At 38.7% G+C, this 21764-nt stretch overlaps 2 protein-coding genes across 6 annotated transcripts in view; both read left to right on the top strand.

Annotated features, from left to right (window-relative positions):
* The window catches only part of BEND2 (BEN domain containing 2), a 41302-nt gene extending 29571 nt beyond the window's left edge, over window positions 1–11731 (top strand). The window contains 4 exon segments of the mRNA XM_061178099.1: window positions 1272–1387; window positions 3120–3339; window positions 6277–6480; window positions 11535–11731. Coding sequence (XP_061034082.1) covers window positions 1272–1387; window positions 3120–3339; window positions 6277–6480; window positions 11535–11731 — 737 coding nt within the window.
* Window positions 11732–15825: 4094 nt separating this feature from the next.
* The window catches only part of RAI2 (retinoic acid induced 2), a 402411-nt gene continuing 396472 nt past the window's right edge, over window positions 15826–21764 (top strand). For 4 of the 5 annotated variants that reach the window (XM_061178094.1, XM_061178093.1, XM_061178090.1 and 1 more), the window contains exon 1: window positions 15838–16005. The gene's annotated coding sequence lies outside the window, so the exon portion shown is untranslated. Of the gene's footprint in view, window positions 16006–21764 lie in introns of all 5 variants that reach the window. The other variant, XM_061178091.1, reaches the window with a different exon arrangement.

The raw sequence follows: 21764 nt of genomic DNA, 5'->3' as shown, positions 1-21764 counted from the left end.
AAACCAGACTTTACAATTTAGTAGTATGTAATGGGTAACAACTTCTAAAGAAGAAAACTTGTCTGTAGACTGATGGAATAAGATAAACTTTACTGCTTATAGTTGCTTATGGTTAGTACTAGGTCAGTTCTTCAGTGCTGAGACTTGGTACTAAAAAATAAAGAAAAAGCCAAAAAAAAAAAGTGGGAAAATAAAGCACATTTCACTGCTAGTAACTGGCAACACAGAAATAGCATCTCATAATTAATCCATTCTAGCCTCCTGCCTTCTTGTCTTCCAGAAATGTGTATGGAGGTCCTAAAAGTCATAGGCACTAAGGATACAACAATGAATAAGTAGTTCTGCCCGCAAGGAGTTCACAGTCTAGAAAGGGACACATTGAGGGAAACAGATCAATTCCAATCCAGTGTGGTAATGTGGAAGCTCAGAGAGCAGAGCACCTACTTTGAGGGCATTAGGGAAGGCTTACTGAGGACAAGACATTTGAGCTAGATTTGGAAGGATTTCTTAGCTACGTAAAGAAAATAGGAAGAGTATTCTAGGCAGAGGAAGTAGCTTGTGGGGAAGATAGACATGTATTGTGCACAAATAACTGGACCATGGTGTAATAATGTTTGCAATAACACTATTTTCTCCTCACAGGTTTCCTTCTATTTTTAGATCTAATTTATCCATAGGGTTATTAAAGGGCATTAGCACCTGAAATAATTGACTTTTTAAAAATTTATTTATTATTTTTGGCTGTGTTGGGTCTTCGTTTCTGTGTGAGGGCTTTCTCTAGTTGCGGCAAGTGGGGTCCACTCTTCATTGCGGTGCACGGGCCTCTCACTATCGCGGCCTCTCTTGTTGCGGAGCACAGGCCCCAGACGCGCAGGCTCAGTAGCTGTGGTTCACGGGCCTAGTTGCTCCGCGGCATGTGGGATCCTCCCAGACCAGGGCTCGAACCCGCGTCCCCTGCATTGGCAGGCAGATTCTCAACCACTGTGCCACCAGGGGAGCCCAGTTGACTTTTTATTATACATTTTTTTCTAAATCACCAAAACCTCATTATGGGCTCCCTAGGTCAGTGTTTTAGGGAATTGCACATTAGAAGAAATGAGATATTCAGCTAAGCATCCTCTTTGAGTAGAATTTCTAAACTCTTAGAAACAGTTAGAGAAAAGGATGACAATTAAAAATAGAAAATTTCAGTATTTTAAATAAAAAATTTTTTGTCAGTATCTTTGTTAATTTTTTCCCTAATTTTTATGAATACTTTCCACTATTTGCAGAACATCTGGCAGCAATTTTTCCCAACCATGATTTACGTGAATGTGGAAAAGACTGGCAAGCCTGTATTTCCGATATCAATTCTCTGATCTGCCATTTATGTTCCAAAAGAACACCCGTAAGTTATTTTTCATTTAAATATGGTCACTGCTGTATAAGTGCATACTGTATACAACTCCAGAACTGATGGCATGATGTACAGGATCTTCAGTCCATGTGCTCAAAATCTTGTTTATTTAATTTAGGGGCAGGGTGTGTTCTCTCAAAAGCATACTGCCTATTTATTTCACTCTTTGACATTTTGTGCCCCATAAAAATATCCTAAAGATGAAATAAATCAAATATAGTGTCATAATTAGTATATTTGAAGCCAAGGGCTATACTAGAAAAAATTTCAACTACAAAGATATTTGGCAAATCTTCAGGATCCCACTGAGTAACACATAAAAGAGCAGACTGTGGTGCTACTTAGCTGTTGTAATAGTAGTTAAGGATGGCACAGGAGAAAAGGAAGGTACTTCATTATTCGTTCACTTTCAGTGATGGCAGAAACTGGTGAAAATAATGCATGTCATGAGGTTAAGTTTTCACAGATATTTTATAATCTGTATAGTTACATGGTAAGCGGGAGTCTGACTTCTCTCTCACCCATCCTATCTTCAGAGTGCATTAGAGTTTTGGTTTTTTTTTTAAACACAAATGGGTCAGTAGGGAAGAGAGTTATGTCTATTGCCTTCTCCTGATGAAGCATTTAACATAATGACAATTCCTAATTTCCACCCACCTCTCTAAAGCCCCCATTTTATTCTCACCATATCTAGTCACTCCTGTGTCTCTAGAGTAAGTTTCTGGAAACTATTTGCCAAGAATATTTGTAGCTGAGCTTATGTTTTCCTGGTGAACGGCTTGATTTCAGTGATAGCTCAAGCACCATCTGTATGAAACCAAATTTGCTTATTTTTCACATTCCCTTTTATATCCTACAAAAATTGCACCTTAAACATTTGAATGTAAAATCATGATACTGCCGGGAAATGGTATTTTGCATATTGCTTAGGCATCAGAAGAGAAGTGGCATCTGCCAAGTGCCTGCTGTGTCCTTGATTAGGAGAGGGATATGTCCTCACTACTCAAAGTCGGTCTGCGGACCAGCGGCAGCAGCACTGGAAAGCTCGTGAGAAATGCAGAGACTTGAGTTCCACACCAGACTCACTGAGGCAGAATCTGCATTTTAGCCAGACCCCCCAGGTGATTTTTGTGAACATTGAAGTTTGAGAAGCCCCAACCTAGGGCAGTGGTTGTCAACTCTAGGTATATATTAGAAACGTGTGAGACACTTTTTTAAAAAGTTTTTAATGCTTGAGCTCTCCCACTCCCTCTACCAGAGATTCTGGTTGGATTTGCCGTGAGTGGGGCCCCAGCACAGCTTAAAAAACCCACAAGATCCCTAGGGTAATTCAAATGTTCAAATGTGCAGCCAGATTCGAGGACCACTGGGGAAAGAGAAAACAAAAACACTAAAAAAAAAAAAACACCCCAAAAGTTGTCATCTTTGAGAAACTCATGTATTCATTTATTTATGACATGTTTATTAAGCACTTATTTTGTGCCAAGAATTATTCAGTTCGTTAGACAGCTACTAAGTCCCCCAAGAAGCAGCGAGTCATGGCAGCTGGAGGAAGAATCCACCTACACATCTTTTATCACACCAAACAGTATTCGTGGGCTTCAGCCCACCTTATTAGAAACAGTTGCTTCCCCACCAACCTGGGGGGCCCTGGTAGATGATGGAGCATGTCCCTATTTTCCCACTATGGGACTTTGTTTATAGATACAATTTTGTGTTTCAGCAGAAAACTGTTAACAACAATATAGAGCCTACCAACCCCGATACAGATTCGAATGATAAAAGGGATGGTGATGACAGTGAAAGTAGTTCCCTGTTATCTCAGCAAGCAGCTGGCTCAGAAACAAGACAAAATGGGAATTCTCAGCAGAACAGCAGTGCTCTCCCTGAAGGAATTAAACAACCTTCCACTGATAATTCAACGGTGTCTTATGAAACACTGGGTGAGTTTTTTTTGTTTTGTTTTGTTTTTTGTTTTTTTTTTGTTTTTTTGTTTTTTTTTTTGGGTGAGTTTTAAAATAAGTTCTCTTAATGATAAATGTTGAATCTGGATGATGGATTTGTGGGGCTCATACTATTCTCTCTACTTCTATGTACATTTGAAATTTTTCAAAAGAAATCTAAACAACTTAATCTTTTTTTTTAATTAATTAATTTATTTATTATTTATGGCTGTGTTGGGTCTTCGTTTCTGTGTGAGGGCTTTCTCTAGTTGTGGCAAGTGGGGGCCACTCTTCATCGCGGTGCGCGGGCCTCTCACTATCGCGGCCTCTCCTGTTGCGGAGCACAGGCTCCAGACGCGCAGGCTCAGCAATTGTGGCGCACGAGCCCAGCTGCACTGCGGCACGCGGGATCCTCCCAGACCAGGGCTCGAACCCGTGTCCCCTGCGTTGGCAGGCAGATTCTCAACCACTGCGCCACCAGGGAAGCCCCAACTTAATCTTTTATATTAGTGAATTAATGAAATATAGATACCTAGTTCTAGACTAGATAGTTTTTTAACATTAAGCTAAATCTATTATTTTTCCTTTGGAAAGTAGTTCTCAGCCGACTCCTTTGACGAGTGTGAACTCTCAGGTTAGTAACCTTTCTCCGCAGGTAGGAGAGAAGGAGCTACAGCTGGATGGGCCAGAAGCAATTCAGTGGTCTTGTTCTCTGTGTGCCAGGCACATTGCAGATACTTCATAAAGAGTTTGTGCATGAACTAATGAATCCTTTTCCTCAGAATATTGTGCCCTCACTGCTAGCTATCTGCTGCAGGCATATCCTGCTTCATTAGTGTCAAGTGACAGTGGGTTCCGTAGGTGACTGTGCCATCTGCCACTCACACTTCCCAATGCCTTTCCCTAGGATGCTGGAATTTAGTGGCACCTGAGGTAGCAAAACTATTTTCTGTCTCTCCCTTGCCCCCATATCAACCCTAAGTAGAATATTACCTGTGAACCTGATCAAGTAAAATTATTTAAATAATGTATCTTTATAGTATATTTTTTCCATTATAATCAGGTTATATGCCATAGAAACAGACGCTGTTCAAATTAAACCACCACAACAAAAATCACTGGATGATCCTAGATTAAAAGAAGCAAAGAACAAACAGCCACAGGCAGGAGCCAGAGCAGCCCTGAGACCGTGGCATCTGGGGTCCATTGAAGTCTCTGAGGCTCTGTGTCTGTAGCTTCCATGATTTTTAGGTTCTAGTTTTCTCTTGTCACTGTTCAGATTCCCAGGAGAAGGAATCCAGTTTGGGGAGCTTGGGTCACGGGTCTCTGACCCTGACTCAGCTAGAATCAGGGGACAGGGCAACTAAGCAAATTGTGAGCCAGGCAGCCCCCACAATTTGTGTGTAGTCTATTATGCCATTTTATTGAAAAACTGGTAAATATTTAGGAGGGAAGAAGAGTTTCCACAATCAAGATACCTTAAAAAACTATTGTGGGGACTTCCCTGGTGGTCCAGTGGGTACGACTCTGTGCTCCCAAAGCAGGGGGCTCGGGTTCGATCCCTGGTTGGGGAGAGTTTGCATGCTGCAATGAAGATTTCACGTGCTGCAACTAAGACCCGGCACAACATAAATAAATAAATATTAAAAAAAAAAACCCAACACCTCAGTGGGGAAAAAAAACCTATTGTGGACATTTTAATTTTCTTCCAGTTTTTTTTTTCTTATGAACCTTTTAAAGAATTATGGTCTCCATATAATTACTCTTCTTTTTAACATGTTTTTCCTTAAGAATCTCCAATCTTCACAATCATTGCATTTAACAGGCATATAACATTCCACTGAATAAGTAAAACGTAATTTATTTAACTACCTCCCTCTTTTTGCTATTGTTGTTATTTTGTTTTTGTTGTTGTTTTTGTTTTTCATTTGTTTGAGGATTTTTTTGGAGAGGATTATCAATCATGCAAATCATGCTGCGAAAAAAAGAATTGTACGTATTTTGGATTCTTTTAAATTAGGTTCTCAGAATTCGACTTACCAGGTTAAAGAGTATTTACCTTTTTTTCTGACTCTTGATAAATACTGCTAGATTAATCTTATAGATGTTAAGTCTTTGGACCCACTGAGGGAATTTTTAAAATAATTTAATCTCTCTTGCTAAATGTTGGATCTGGGTGATTCAACAATTTATATTCTCGCCCATTAAATGATGGATGTTCCAAGATGAAAAATATGTTTATTAACTTGTAAGAATCATATTATATTTGTCTAATATATTTTCTTACATAAGTCTTTGTTATATGTACAATATAATATTTTTTAAGTATGGTTAATTTGAATCACTATGGACTGAAGAGAGATGGTGATGATTAGGCTGTAGAGTTGAGAAATAAAAACAGGCTTAAAATTTATTTTTCAGTTCAAGTAAGTTATCTAAAATATGATATTTTAAGATGAGTTTGTTGATTTTTAAATGATGAGTTTAGTACCAAATAAAAAACCTACATTTTAAAAATTATAAATATTTTAGTAAGAATCATGGTTCTTAATTTTGAAAAAGCCTTTTCTCTAAGTAGGAAAACAATTCAGTAAAACTACTTAGAGTTTTTGATACAATAAAAATTAATTTTAAGAAAGCTACATAGAATTTGTTACCAAATGTAATGTTAAAACTGATTGTATCCTAAAAGGTAGCAGAATACTGAACTGTCCTCTTGAACAATCAGAGCACGTGTAATTACATCAGAAGTGATTCCTGTCTCATTTCTCATGCTGTCTCGTGATACACTAAAAACTTAAAGCTTTAATTTTTTTAACCTCTCAAATTCTTGAGCCTAAAAATTCAGAAAAGTCAACTTTTCTGTTACAGCCTTTTAAAAACTTGAACCTAACATTTGCCATGAAAATTGACATCTTCTTTCTCTTTTGCTTCTAGAATATCTTGGAAATCCGTGTAGAAATATACAGATGCCAAAATCAGTTCTGAATATAGCAAAAGAGAAGTCTCTCCCAGAGCTGTCAGCCAGATACCTTATTTGCAACCTGTTCACAGAGGAAGTCCTGATAAAAAGTAATGTCTATGGCAGTCTGCGGTGTGGCACGTGCGCCCTTAATGCTAATAAGATTAACGCTCTCCGAGGTGTGTTACATGTCGAGTATGTGAGAATAAATAGAAGCAAAGTGTGTTAGAGAAGGACAGAAAGAAAAATTCATTCAGTTTATGTGTATTTTGAAGAGAGGGAGCTCTTTTACTAATTCCCTCATTTGGGTATAACAGCAGCAGGTTCATGAATATGTTTCTTTTTGCATTTGGGTTCTCAGAGCTAATTGCTCTGTCTTGAGCAGCTTTATTAGAACAGGAAAGGCATTATTGACTGTGGCTCCTGGTATGAACTGCCAGATGTATGGAAACTCAAACACCTTCATTTCAAGGTCGAAGCTGCTGGGCTTTGTCAATTTGCAGAAGTGTCAATAATAGCACAGCAGGTTAATTTGCTAGTTTTTCCTTGTGCACATGAGCATAGTGTAGTCTTTACTTATGACATAAATAGATGAAATAATAAAGCTTCCAGAAGCAATTCTGTGAAATTTTAAATTTAGACCAAGCAGGAAGCAGAATATTCCTTACTTGTGTCACTGGTACCCAGTAAAGATATAGTTCTGAGCCCTGGCCTAATCTCAGTTGGCAGGTTCCTGCCTTCATATCACACGTTTCACATCCATCAGATTTGAAGAACACTTGTGTTTCACACTAAACTAAAGAAATCTGGCTCATAGCACCTTTCGTAAGCATTTGCTATCATCTAATCCAAATGTTTTCAATTTTTTTTTTACCTGCAACCCATAGTAAGAAATATATTTTACATTGTGACTGAGTATGTGTGTGATTTTTTAAAAACTGAAGCAAAAATTTCACAAACAGTACTTACTCTTCCTATGAGAGTTACATTCCAATGTTTTCTATTACTTTTTTTTAAGTGCTGCTATCACTAATTTCATGACCTAGTAATTGGTCATAATTTGCAACTTGAACATCACTGAACTAACCCACCACGCAAAAACCACAACCCAATTCCTCTTACCTTATAGTAAGAAAAGAACACAGAGTTTGTAACCAGTTTGGAAATGAACGTGTTTATAGAAGAAGTAATGTCTTTCTAATTAAAAAAAATGTTTTTAAATGAGAGGTAAAAGGTGACTTTTAGAGTTCTTTAATGTCTGGAATAGATTAGTTCCTTAAAAGTGGACTAAAAATATTATTCTATGTATTTTGTTTTGTTTTATCCCTTAATGAATTATATTACAAATCAAGAAGATGTCTTTTGTAGTGAAAAATATTCAGCATGAGTTTGACATACTATCCACTTAGGGCATATTTTAACAAATTTCCCATAAGACTCAAAGTTCTACTCCTTTGTAGAAGGGCAGCCATGTAAGTCATTTCAGCAGAGAGAATGCAGTAGAATCATCATTGTCCTGGGGGGCAGAGCCAGGCCCAGGGAGGAGAAGCTGACAAGAAAGCATATTTTACTTTAATATGAGGACACGATGAATTTGGAGAATGAAAAGGCTCAGAGTAACAGCTGAATGACCAGAGATGTGAGGAGATTCCTGCACTAGTAGGAGAACTAGGCTTTATGGGCTCTAACATAACATCTTTAGAAGTATTGGTTCAGTATCAACTATTTAAAACATACAGAAATGTATAGAAAAGAATATAGTAATAAATTAACACCTGTCTACCCAGTATAGATATATTTTGCTTTTTGTGCTCTAGGTTTTTTAAAATAATAAATCATTACTGATACCATTAAAACTCCATCCCATCATCTGTTTCCCCTGTCTTTCTCCCCAAAAGTAATCACAGTCTTGGAGTTGGATATATCATTCCCATGCATATTTTATACTTTTGCTACCTCTGTTGATATGCAATATTGTTTTGTAGTTGTTTTAATGTACATAAATGGGAATATATAGTACGTATCCTTTTGAAATTTTTTTATCACCCGACGTTATGTTTTTGAGATCTAACTCATGTATTTTAACTGCTGATTGCTGATTGGTATCAGCAGTTGGTAAACCAGATTATTCTTCTATTCTAATATCACTTCTTATCCTAAGATTTTATTATTTTGGGGGAACTCTTCTGGAAATTAAAAGTCAAAGGTAAATATGTCCAGTAGCCAAAGGTATTGATTTCACCTAAGAAACTGTTATGTGATGCTCTCTGAGAGTTCAGTTATCACTTAAGGTCTCTTTAAAGAATGGTCCATATGGAGAAAGTTAGTAGGCTGCAGATTTGCAATCAGCAAACAACCCTTACTCCTGCCCCCTCCCGTCCATTTCTGAACATAACAGAACTGTAAAATCTTAGCAATAGGAAGTACATTAGGTCCTCTAATACAGCTTCTCACCCAGAGCAGGAGTTCCCATCTCAGCTTTGGCATATAGTTGCCTCCCCTTGGCTTGAACACTTCTGTTGATGGCAGTCCACTACATTTTAAAAGGGTTCTAATTCATGAGAAAGTTCTTCTTCCAAGTGACTCAAAGTTTACCTCCCTGCGAGTAATGCACATTTGTCCTACTTATTCCTTCTAGAGCTAAATTGGGTGGATCTAATCACTTTTTACATGATAGGCCTTCAAGTATTTAAAGACAGCTATCACTTTCTGCTGTATGCGTTAGGAGAGAATAGATATACCCTCTTCTCCCACTTTCAAGTTCAGAACCAAGTGAGTGACAGCCACTAGAATCTGGCAGGTGGAGATTAAAATATCAGCTTTATTTTTGAATCATACATGCCCAGTTCTTCTAAACTTTCCCATTTAGAGGTCCCTCTACATGGAAGTGTGAGGATTAGAGACTAAGTCTTTGAGGATTGGAGGATAAGTGTTATTCCTAGCTTTTCCCCACAAAGTCTTAAACTTTTACAGTTAAATATCTCCATTTTGTTCAGTAATTCCTCATATAAATATTGTCCTAATTTTTCATGATCTCGTTCAGTGACTAACTTCGTATGTGCTCAAGTTAACCCAGAATGCAATAGTACTATTACCTACAAGGCTGTTAATGCAGCCTAAAATGGCACTTGCCATTTAAAAATTTATGGTTATCTAAACCCCTAGATCATTTTTTTCTATATACTGACATTTATCCAATACTTTTTATTTTATTTTATTTTATTAGCTTTTTTTAAATGAAAGATTCTTTAAAGTCTATAGTGCTTTACTATCCAGTACTTCTATTGTTAGTATTTAGGCTGTTCCTATTTATACTGTTAGTATTTTTTTAATGTAAATGTAGGATTTTATATTTATTCCTCCTGCATTTTATCTTGTTAGTGTAGAGCAGCATTCCCCAAACTATGTTTCTTAAAGACAGCTGAATGTTAATAGGTTCTTCCTGAATAAAGTGCTTTTTAGTCAAATGGCTAGGAAAGATCTTGATCTGGCACCCCAAGGGCCTCAGTCCATAGATCTGCTTCATTTGACTCTGTTTTAGAACATGTTTTGAATGCCTTTAGCTGTCCGGCCTGCCTAGATCTCCATGGTCCTGACCCTCTGTTGCCTTGTGTGTTGCCACCTCCCTTATTTATGTGCCCCACCAAATCTGCATCTGTCACCTTTGATTCAGCACGTCTCTCATTTTTTAAATAATTAATTAATTAATTAATTTTTGGCTGCGTTGGGCCTTCGCTGCCGCATGCGGGCTTTCTCTAGTTGCAGCGAGCAGGGGCTGCTCTCCGTTGTGGTGCGCAGGCTTCTCATTGCGGGGGCTTCTCATTACAGTGGCTTCCCTTGTTGCGGAGCTCCGGCTCTAGGCGTGCGGGCTTCAGTAGTTGTGGCGTGTGGGCTCAGTAGTTATGGCTTGCGGGCTGTAGAGCGCAGGCTCAGTAGTTGTGGCACACGGGCTTAGTTGCTCCGCAGCATGCGGGATCTTCCCGGACCAGGGCTCAAACCCATGTCCCCTGCGTTGGCAGGCAGATTCTTAACCACTGCGCCACCAGAGAAGTCCCCAGCACGTCTCTTTACTGTGGGATTTTTCAGTGGAGACTAACTGTGGAGTTAAGCATTTCTTATTTGCACAACCAGAATCTTTCCCCCCTAAGAAACTTCTTTTATGACTAGTGTTTCAGAGAATACATTTTAGGAAACACCAACCAATTTAGGTTCCTTGTTGCAGTCTTGAAAGCTTTGCAGGTACTTGTCTTCCAGTCTGTTAGTTATCTGTCCCAGCTTTGCTGTCATTGGGAGATGGGGCAAGGCTGCTTTCCATAACTTCTTTTTTGTTAATAAAAATGCACAGCAGGATAGAGCTTGATACTGAATCCAGTGACATATGACTAAAAGCCTCCTTCCAGGCTACCACTGATCTGTTAGACCTTTGAGTATGAAAGCTTTTTAACTTTGTCACATGACTTGCTAAAATTTAGATATACGCTGTGTTTATGGCATTGTCCTGATTTCCTAGCCAATTAATCCTATCGAAAAACAAATGACATTAATGTAGCCAACTAATGCTGGCCTGTAGTGATTGCCAGATCCTTTTCTAAGAGCTCAAAGGTACTTAGGAAATTACCTAAGAAAGTATCCAAGAGTAGCTCTGCTCTTCTAGTTAACACCCTCTTCCCCACCTTTCCCTTTGTCCTCCCACTTTCTCTGAGTGCTGCTTGAGCTATGTGGCTCTGTTATAGAAGTTTTCATTTAACTGCAAGATCTAAAGACTCTCATTCCTTTTGTCTGAGATAAACCAAGCAGTGCCAAAAAATTGAGCAGTTATAGCTTCTTGCCTCTAAAAGTATGAAAGACACTGCAGCCTCTAGTGTATTAGAACCTTATTAGCATGTCTCTATTTGATATAATGAATAACATACTAGATGCGTGTTTAATAAATTTAAGAATAAGAAAAGTTTCTGTTGGGTACTAAAGAGAGCAGATCTTGCTACATAACCAGATCATGGGGTATTTGGGTATGTTTTGTGTGATTTAAGAATGGTGCTATTTCATATTACTATCCTTTCTGATGAAAAGATTTGTTCAGCTAATTTAATAATAGCTATAGTCCATGTGTTTTAATTAATTAAAGTCTTAATGACCCTTTCACAGACATAGCAATAGTACTAAGGTTGAATAAATTCATTTCTCTGAGAAGTGATTTCTAATTAACTGTTATATTTTTGGACTTTACCACCAGAGTTTCTCCAAGACATCTACCCGACTTGTGATCTATCAGAAACTGGATATGACTGGGAATTGTGTGTGAAAGCTATCAATAGTTGTATTCGCAGTCTTAGATATGACCACAAGAAGTCCACATCCAAATCACAGCTGCCTCCAGCAACGACTCCTTCGACAGAGTCAGAGCCAAGAGATACTGGCTTAGCTGACTGAAGTACTTGAATGTCAGTCATCCAACTTTTTTTTTTCACTGTTGTACCATCCTTTAAGTTTCTCAAGTTATTAATTCCAAAATTAGCCTGATGTAGTGGCATTGTAGTTCAGCATTCACACCTAAAGAAATAACCTATGTTCTTTGTTTGCCCACAAGGGAGGCAGAATTGCATTATGAAGTTGTCTAATGTTTCATCTCATGAATAAAGTGATGGGCAATATTGCAGTAAGAACCTCTGAATAAAGGAATGGTTGTAAACTCCTAAGGATCTTTTTAATTGCTGTTTTAATGTAGAATGAGAATAGTACATTTAGCTGTTAATGACAGATGAAATCTGAGTGTCAGTGATACAGATACAGGTAGTGACGTAGAGAGCCACAGTTGGATAGGCAAATCATAATTCCGAGCATAGGAACTTGCAGGTAATAGACACTCAATATGTCAAGTGAATCTGCAGTACAGAGCTTAGGTTAAGCTACGCTGATTCAGAAGGGTGGTATGGTTTACATATAACCAAAACATGCGTGCTGGCTTTTTTTTTTTTTTTAACATCTTTATTGTAGTATAATTGCTTTGCCATTTAGTTTCTGCTTTATAAAAAAGTGAATCAGCTATACGTATACATATATCCCCATATCTCTTCCCTCTTGCGTCTCCCTCCCTCCCACCCTCCCTATCCCACCCCTCTAGGTGGTCACAAAGCACCCAGCTGATCTCCCTGTGCTATGCGGCTGCTTCCCACTAGCTATCAGTTTTACATTTGGTACTGTATATATGTCCATGCCACCTGGCTTTCTTATACATCCATCAGTAGGGGATTCATAGGATTGACATCATATTGTTTAACATAAGCTTTCCAGAGATGAGACCTATGTTCTTTTGATCTACTTCTGATAAGAACAGAATTCTTTTAATTAACTCCTGATAATATTTTATCACTGAAGTTTGGTAAGAGTCAACATAGAAAATCATATTAGGAGACTTTTTGGTTCCATTGAGGTAATTTAAATTTAAGAATATATCACTGTGAATATAAAGAATCTGACAAGATTTAGACACTAACTTTTTTTTTTTGGTTTCTGAAATGTCTACGTAAAGGTTTTAATATGTTTACTGTGTTTTTATGATTAATTCTAGTTGAAATGCATACAAGTTTAAATCTTACAAAGTTTAAATGAAAAAAATTTTTATCAGGAATTCAATTAGAAAAAAATGATCTTAAAGGATATTGGTGGGATTATTGGAGAATTAAAAAATCATACCATTTTGCTCATAAATATAATTTTTTTTTTTTAATACTCAGGGTGCAATCCACCGGCTCCCCAGCCTGGCCACTCCTGCCTCCCCTGCCTACTGTCACATCTGAATCCTCACACTGAATGCCACTTCCTCCATGAAGGCTTCCTGCTTACTCCCTTCCTAGGATTCTTTTTTTTTTTTTTTTTTTAATTGAAGTGTAGTTCATTTACAGTGTTCTGTTAGATTCTAGTGTATGGCAAAATGATTCAGTTATACATACATATATATTCTTTTTCAGATTCTTTTCTGTTATAGGTTATCACAAGATATTCCCTGTGCTGTACAGTAAATCCTTGCTGTTTACTAGGATTTTATTTTTAACTTAAGCACTTTATTTTAAAGTTCTTGAATGTTTCAGCCATAGGAAATATTATATAATTTCATTGTTTGATCATTTGTGTTTAAGAAACATTTTGTCAGTTACAATGCCATCTTTCAGCTTTCAACCTGTTGAACGGTCCTCAGTTACATTTGTTTTATAGTGTTCCTTGTTATTGTTCAAAGAGCAAATTTTTTCCTTGTGAGAGTTCAATCTTTAGTTATGGCCATTTGCTTGTGACCCATGGCTTTGTCTTAGGTAATAGACATTAATTAAGTTCTGTTTTTTAATAAGGCAAAGAAGAAATTCAATAGAAAGTAATAAGTATGTCAAACAGGATAGTTTGTGTGAAGTCTTGTTATTTTTGTGACTTGTGAGATAGTTTAAGATGGTTTTATGTGATCAGTTGGTAGAACAGATACATATTTTCATATGATATATCTTTTGAAAATTGAATTCAACTTTGAGTATTTTAGTGAAGTATAATATAATTAGTTTTATAAAGATAAGATATAAGATTTAATTTTTAAGACTGTTCTTCAAATAAATAATTTGCTATTAGTTGCCTTTAGCTTAATAAAACTATAGTATTTCTATGCATATCTTTATATGTTTAGGCTATGCCTACAGTGGTCTTAAGAAGTAGATAATTGAAGCCAAAAAGTCTTCCAGACTTTTAACTTCAGATTAATTCATCTAAATTAGTCTTTGGCTTCGCCATTCAGTTTCACAAAAAATTTTACAAACTACTAGTAATAGAGTTAATATAGAAAAGTAAATTTATATCCTAGGCAAGATTAAATTTCAAATTGTATATGCAGATTTCAAATTTGATTTGTAGTATCTGAAAGATTCCCTGGATTAGAAGCAAAATTACAAAAACAAAAACTTCATATTTACAGAAGTTTTTCAAGATTTATATGATTAACTTTATTATGGTGGTTGCTTATATAAGTTCGTTGACCAGCCCTGTCCAATAGAACTTTCCATTATGTTGGTAATATTCTATAATTTTACATTGTCCAATATGGTAATAGCCACATGTGGCTTTTGAGCACTTGAGATGTGGCTAATTAGATGGAGGAATTAGATTTTAAATTATATCTCATTTTAGCTAATTAAAATTTAAATTTAAAGTCACATGTGAATAGTGGCTACTATACTGGATAGCACAGTTTAGAATGCACTTTATTTTTTTTTAAAAGTGTTTAAAATTGTCCCCACAGTTTGAGTCATAGTAATATACACATAACTTCTTTAAAATCACACTGAGCAAAATAAGTTTCATAAAGGTGTTTCAGATCTTATTTAAACTAAATTAGACCTTTTCTATCTACAAAATTTCACAGGTCAGTTTTGTTACTGTATCAGTCCAACGTTAAACACTTTAAATGTCTGCTCATAAGACTTGTTTTTGATAAATAAATTTATCGTTAATATATTTTGTTTTCCAAATAAATACAATGAATAAACATTTAAAATATTCTTAATACAGACGCTTATTGTTTTTTTTAATGTAGTAATTTTATAGAACTTTTACTAATGTCATCTATAGTGTTTTTAATTTAATGATAGCATTTTCCAGCCAGTTTCATAAATGTGGCACAGTGAGAATGTTTGCTTTCTTGCTTGATAAGCAAAACAGAAATAGTTTAACCCAGTAACGATAATTGTGGATATAATTGAAAGGATGTTGAAAACTTTGGAAGTGTTTTGTCCTTCCTGGGTAAAACATAAGTGTTACTAAAGCATATTATTTTATACTTTAATATTTATTTAAATATATGCCAATATTTTAATTTTGGTCAGCAAGGCTTCGATGTTCAGCTCTGGTTTTTGCCTTTCTTTATAGCCCATATCCACATAGAGTAAAGTATTATCTTTGCAGCATTCTGCAACAGTAGCAATCTAACCACATTCACTCTTGTGTAGGACTAAAAAGCACTTGTCACTCCTTCCTTCACCCTAACTTATTTTAATACGTTAAATGTGCAATGAATTTTTTCACCATGATTAAAAAAAATCTGCTCATCCACTTTGAGATGGAATAATTGGTAATCTCAAATAATTAGCAAAATTAATCTGAAAGATTGACGGATGACAGGTTTAAATCTCAGGACACCAACACAGGTGGGCAAGAAACATTTTTCTATAACAACTTAATTTCTATTTTGATTACACAGCTTTCAGGTGATCTTTCCAGCCCCTTTGGGCCAATCGCCCCGCCCCGCCCTCGGGAGTCACAGTGGGCAGGGCTCTGTTTCAGCTCACTTGCCTTAGCAGGACCGGGTGGGGTAACGCCAGGCTTTCCAGGCAGGGTGGGCCGGCAACTACTCTCAGCCTCGGCTCTGAATTAATTCCCCCCACTTGGGCGGTAGCACGGGAACCCTCCACGCGATTCCGGCTTTTCTCGGGAGGCTGTCAGCCCCGCCCACCCACCTCTCAGCTCCCGCGCTGTTGGCCGCGCAGCTTCCAGGTGTCCGCTCCTCTGGTGAGACGGGGTCGGGAGACGCTCTCCTCAGCTCCTTGCCTGGGTGGGCAAGTCAGGCTCTAGGGCCAGCAGAAATCCTCGTTTGAGGGTCCCACCGAGTTCCCCGGTCAGAGTGCTGCAGCTGAGCAGAGCGGCTGCTTGGGACTACTGCTCGGGCGCTGCAGGTACGAACTCAGCCCAGGTCCAAGTGCTGGTTGTTGCCAGTCCCTCGGCCCCTTCTCGGTCACAGGCAGATTCCCACTGGGCAAGCCCTGTGGGGCGAGACTGGAGTAGGGGCTCCCACACAGTGACCCACAGTGCTGGGCGAGCTGGCTTCTCCCCCCACCCCCGCCCTTTTCGCACTGGAGGACCCGGAGGCTCAGGGGAGACGACCGTGTGGGGCTGCGCTGGCCTGGGGGAGGGGCAGTGTGGTGTGTGTAGCCGCTTCTCTGACCTTTCTATGCCGTCTGTCTTGGTCTCTGCGATGCAGAGGGTGCTTCCGCCTCACCCCCGCGTTCTAGGCTGCTCTCAGTGGTGTCCGGTTCACCAATGGTCGTTGGTTGTTCCTGAGAGGGTGAGCGAAGTCGGAGTGACGTGTGACGCCATCTTGGTGACGTCACCCTTAGTCTCCGATTTCAGCCTCCACGTGTTGGAGTGGAAACTTAGCCTTAGTCATACAGGGCTTGTGAGTTTCCCAGAACTACAAGGAGAGAACCGAGGACGTGAACGGAGATAGGTTTGGGAGAATACCAGCTGGCGGGGGTTTTCATCAGAACTGCTCCTATGTTGTAGGGGGTCTTACACAGTGCCAAGGCTGGGGGGAGGGTTTCAGAATCAGTTTCTGGTCATTTTTCTTAGCCATCAGCTGAGATAGTTATTTGTCCCATCTGCTCCTTAGTCGTTGGCTCAGAACCATCCTCATTTCTGTCCACAAGACCCATCAGATGGAGCAGCTCTTATCTCTGCTCCTTCCAGGTTCGCCTGGAGCTCATGGGAATTGTTCTGTTGCCGCTTCATTATTTTGCATCACGGGAAACGGGTTTTACCCAGTTTTCCATATACTTCTGTTACCGAATTAGGTCGTCTGGACCCCCACTTGGGCCCTAGCCTGGCCAAGGCCCCCCTGCCTCAGGGGGAAGTTTCTTTTTCTGTTCGGGTTCTGACAGCCAAAAACTAAACCCAAGCTGAGATCGAAGCTGAGGGCAATTATGCTTGAGGGCAAACGTAATTCAATGGCCCGAGGATGGAGAAGTGGGAACTTAGGTCGCCAATCAACTTCTCACCTGGGTGATGGTTAAGACAAGATTTTAAGGGCAAGGTTAATGAGAGGGAGTCATATACATTGATTTTTCCGGGAATAGGTGGGGTTCTTCCTGGAACTGGGGTGCCACCTCTTTTCTGCCCTTGTATGGTCCTTTGGCATTTGGGTCTGAAGCAGGTCAAACCATCATGGTGAGGACAGGCGGAGATCTTAAGATTACAATGAGATGGTAATGAGCTGCAGGGCAACCTTTGTCCCACTTTTGAAGCTGAACAAGTTTCACCAGTTTTCTTGTGGATGGACTCTCTTGTTCCTGTCCTGTGAACACAGCTAGAGGATATGCTTTTCTGCAAGTTTACTTGGTTCTGGGGCAACAGCCTTGGTAACACTTCCATGCAGGACCAGCTACATAATTCGCAGGGCCCAATACAAAACGATGAATTCAACTTTGATACCGTTTAAATAGCACGGTTTTAATTTTTAACATTTTATTTTGGGATAATTTTGGATTTACAGAAGAGTTGCAAAAATAGTACAGAGAGTTTCCATACACCCTTCACCCAGCTTCCCCTAATGTTAACAGCTTCCGTAAATGTGATACAATTATCAAAACTCACAAATTAACATTGGTAGAATGCTATTAACTCCAGACTTTATTTGTATTTCACCAGGTTTTCCGTTAAAAATCTTTTTTGCTTCCAGGAGTCAATCCAAGATCCTATATTTTATTTAATTCTCATGTCTCCTTAGTCCCCTCCCATCTGTGGCAGTTCTCAGTCTTTCTGTTCTTCCTGACCATGACACTTTTGAAGAGTACTGGTCAGTCATTTTGTAGAATGTCCCTCAATTTGAGTTTGTCTGATGTGTTCTCATGATTGGACTGAGGTTATGCCTTCTTGGGAAGAACACCCCAGACATGATGTGCTCTTCTCAGTATCACAGCCTTTTGAATTTTTCAGTGAAACAGTTATAAGAAGGTTCAGTGGTTTTCCCCAAATCATAGAGCTGCTAGTGCCAAAGCCAGGGCTAGACCTCAAGTCTCACTTTTATGCTAGGGTTGTTAGTACACACCTGTAAATCCTTTCATGTATTTTTCAATACTACTGAATTATTCAGCAGTTGCCTTCTAGGATTGTGACTGCAGAGTCCTTATTTGGCCCCTGCACAATGAAGTAGGGGAAAGGGGAGACTGGACAATCAATGGACAGAAATCCTACAAGAAAAATGGTACAGTTGACCCTTGAACAACGTGGGGGTTAGGGGCTCTGACCCTCTGCAAAGTCAAAAACCCATGTATAATTTATAGTTGGCTCTCTCCGTATACCTGGTTCCTCTGTACATGCAGTTCCTCCAAATCTGAGGTATCGCATCTGCGGATTCAACCAACCGTGGATTGTGTAGTACTGTAGTATTTACTATTGGGAAAAATCCACGCATAAGTGGACCCGCACAGCTCAGATTTGGGTTGTTCAAGGGTCAGCTGTACTTTCAAATGCTGAGAAGGTGAACACTTGCTCAGTGTCCCTGCCACTTCATGGACGGCAGGGTTGATGGTCACCACGTAGTGAGCCCCAGCTGTGTGCCAGGTCTCAACTCAGCATCACCACCTCCCCCTTCTAGAATCTCTGCTTTGCAGAAGAGAAGCTGAGAACCACATTTCGCAGAACCCCTGTCTCAGTATAGTTCTGGTTTAGAGTTTGTTGATGAGAGGAACTGGCCTGAAGTTTGAAGGTAGAAGAAAAGAAACCGTTTTTCTCCACAACTGGGACATATGGGCAGACTGAGATTTACAGAAGCTTCCTGAAGAACTCATGAGAATCACGAACTTCACTGCTGCAGACACGTCAGGGTAGGGTTGGGGATTTTCAGAGATTCTTCATCAGCTTCCCAGTAATCTTTTGAGAATTTTCCACCTTGGTGCTTCAAGCTGAGGTCTCCAGTGTCTGTTTCCTTGATATTTGGTGGCACCGTCTTTGACCTTGTCTTTCCTACCTCTTTTAATAGTCTTGTAAACCACTAATTCCTGAGCTTCTTGAAGGCAAAGATTGTGTCATCAGTGCCTAACACAGTAGTCTGGGATTAGTAGGTGCCCAATAAACAAAGGCATTCCTCATTCACCTTGTCTTACTATGCTTGAAATTCTACCATTAGTTTGATTTCTTTGGTTTGAGCCTAATTTGACCTTTCCCCTTGTTACAGTACAAGTTCTGTCTATTCGTCTTCTGTGCCTTCATGTAGCTGAACTTGTTAAATCCATTCCTCAAAGTTGGTTTGATCTGGAGTGTGAGAGAGCATGAGGACTTCTTAGTCTTGAGACTTCTATGCAGAGATAAATGTGCAGTAAGGGTTGCAGCATCCTCTGTAACAGGATAAAAAATTAGAAACAATGTGTTAAAGAATAATTTTTAAAAAGGCAAAATATGCCTCATGTACAGATATAAAAGGAACACATGTTAGAGATTTTATTAACTCATTACTTATGAGGGAACTCGTTAGATGTCACAACCATTTTAAAGGACAATCCAAAGAACAGACACATTTACAGATTAGAAATATTAAAATTAAAGTGCAAATGAAGAAAAAATTGGCTTTTCCCATAACTGGGGAGGAAAGTCAATTGAATCTTCACCAGACAATTTATTTGCACGTCTATAGATAAGAATTATTTTGCATTGCTATCAGTTATATACAATTTATAGAATGGAAAATCAGAATCAGATAACCAAGAGCAGTGTTCTCTAAACAATGTACAGTTTTCCAGTGAAGCACAAAATTTTCCCTATGAGTGTAAATATCCATTAATAATGGTAACATAAATTAAGAAACTGCTACTACAGTGGGAAAAATGTGCATCCATTAAAAAGAATGCGGCAGATACTAATGTGAAAAGCAAGCCTTAGACTGAAAATATTCACAATACATGTGTCTGATAGAGGACTTGTATCCATTATATGTTAAAAATTCTATAAATTGATAACAAAACGATGAGCAACCCAATTTTAAAATGGGCAAAATTCTTGAATGGGCACTTCATAAAAGAAGATATAGGAATGGCCAATAAGCACGTGAAAAAGTGCTCAATATCACTGGTCATCAGGAAAATGCAAATTAAAATTGTAAGGCGATACCAGCATGCATCCACCAGAATGGCTAACAATACAAAGGACTGACGATGCAAAGTGCTGGCGAGGATTGGAACAATTGGAACTCCATACACTGTTGGTAGGAGTATAAAATGGTTTAGTCTCTGTGGAAAAATGTTTGGTAGTCTCTAATAAAATTAAACATACACTACCTATGACCCAACAATTATAAGTACATTCTCAAGAGAAATGAGTGCACAAGTCCACAGAAAAGTTTCTAAAAGAATGTTCATAGCAGCTTCATTCACAAGAGCCCCAAACTGAAAACAACCCCAATTGTGGTGGGAATACCACTCAGCAACAAAAACAAAAAAACGCAAAACTACCAATATGTGCAAAAACATGGATGAATCTCAAAGGTGTTATGTGGCATGAAAGAATCCAGACACAGAAGAATATTTACTATATGAGCCCATGAATGTGAAGTTTAATAGGAAAACTAATGCTTGGTGTTGGAAGTCTGAGTAGTGGTTACCTCTGTGGGCGGTGGTATTGACTTGAAGGGGCATGAGCGAATCCTTCTGAGGAGGTGGAAATTCTACATAGTGATCTGGATGGTGGTCACACGAGGGTATACAGTCCTCAAGCTGTACTTATGTGCATTTATTGTATATAAATCATTCCTCAACAAAGTACTATTGAAAAAAAGAATGCAGTCAGTCTACATAAACGGATTTAAAATTTGTCCTGACTCACAAAGACATATCTCTTAAGTTCAGACAGCAAGTCACAGAACAGTAAATGTAATGCAATTCTATTTGCATTATTAAAAACCATTTATGTGTGGTTATGGGTAATACGTGAATGCATCACAAAAGGCGGAAGATACTTGTCTGGATGTTTACTGTGGCTATTCTGGGCAGTGGATAAGAGTAGGTGTGGAGAGGCTTTATTGTTTGGATCATTTACAGTGTAAATGTATGCGTAATTTAAAAAGGCTAATTTTAATTCAAGTAATATTCACAGAGAATGGAATACGTGATCTAAAAGAAAAGTGCTGAAAGGGACAGTTATGCAGTTGGACCAGGCTGGCCCCGAGATCTCAGCTGGACATATTTTCAGAAAAGGTTCCATTGGCAAATAGAGGGATTTTAGTCAGCTCTAAGTAAAGCCAGAGCCAAAGATTTTCTGTGAATCCACTCTAGTACAAAAATACAGTTTGGGTTTTGGCCCTCTAGCATTGTGTCTTTCACACTGCAGGTCATTTCCCATCAGTGGTGGTGACATCAGTTTAATGAGTTGGGACTAGCATTTTAAAAAAATGAAATAGAAAATATCAGAGGGCGGTATTATTTTGGAAAATGTTTGTCTTAGTTTGGAATCTATACTGTATTTAGGAACTGGGTTGCCATGTAAAATGTGGTTTCTTATTCAGGTCATAATTCAAAAATATGTGGAATCTACTGGCTCTAGTAACTTTAGCTCTGCTCTTTAGTTCACTGCATTGACAAGTGCAGGGTGACTGGTTTTTCCCTTGACTTGTAATTTAGAGAGATTTGAGGGACAGTCCATGGGAAGGGGAATGACTTTCCCTCTGGCT

This window comes from Eubalaena glacialis, chromosome X, assembly GCF_028564815.1.
Source record: "Eubalaena glacialis isolate mEubGla1 chromosome X, mEubGla1.1.hap2.+ XY, whole genome shotgun sequence".
NCBI lineage: Eukaryota > Metazoa > Chordata > Mammalia > Artiodactyla > Balaenidae > Eubalaena > Eubalaena glacialis.
Note: the sequence above shows the minus strand (reverse complement) of the source record. Positions and strands in the feature narration are given on the sequence as shown.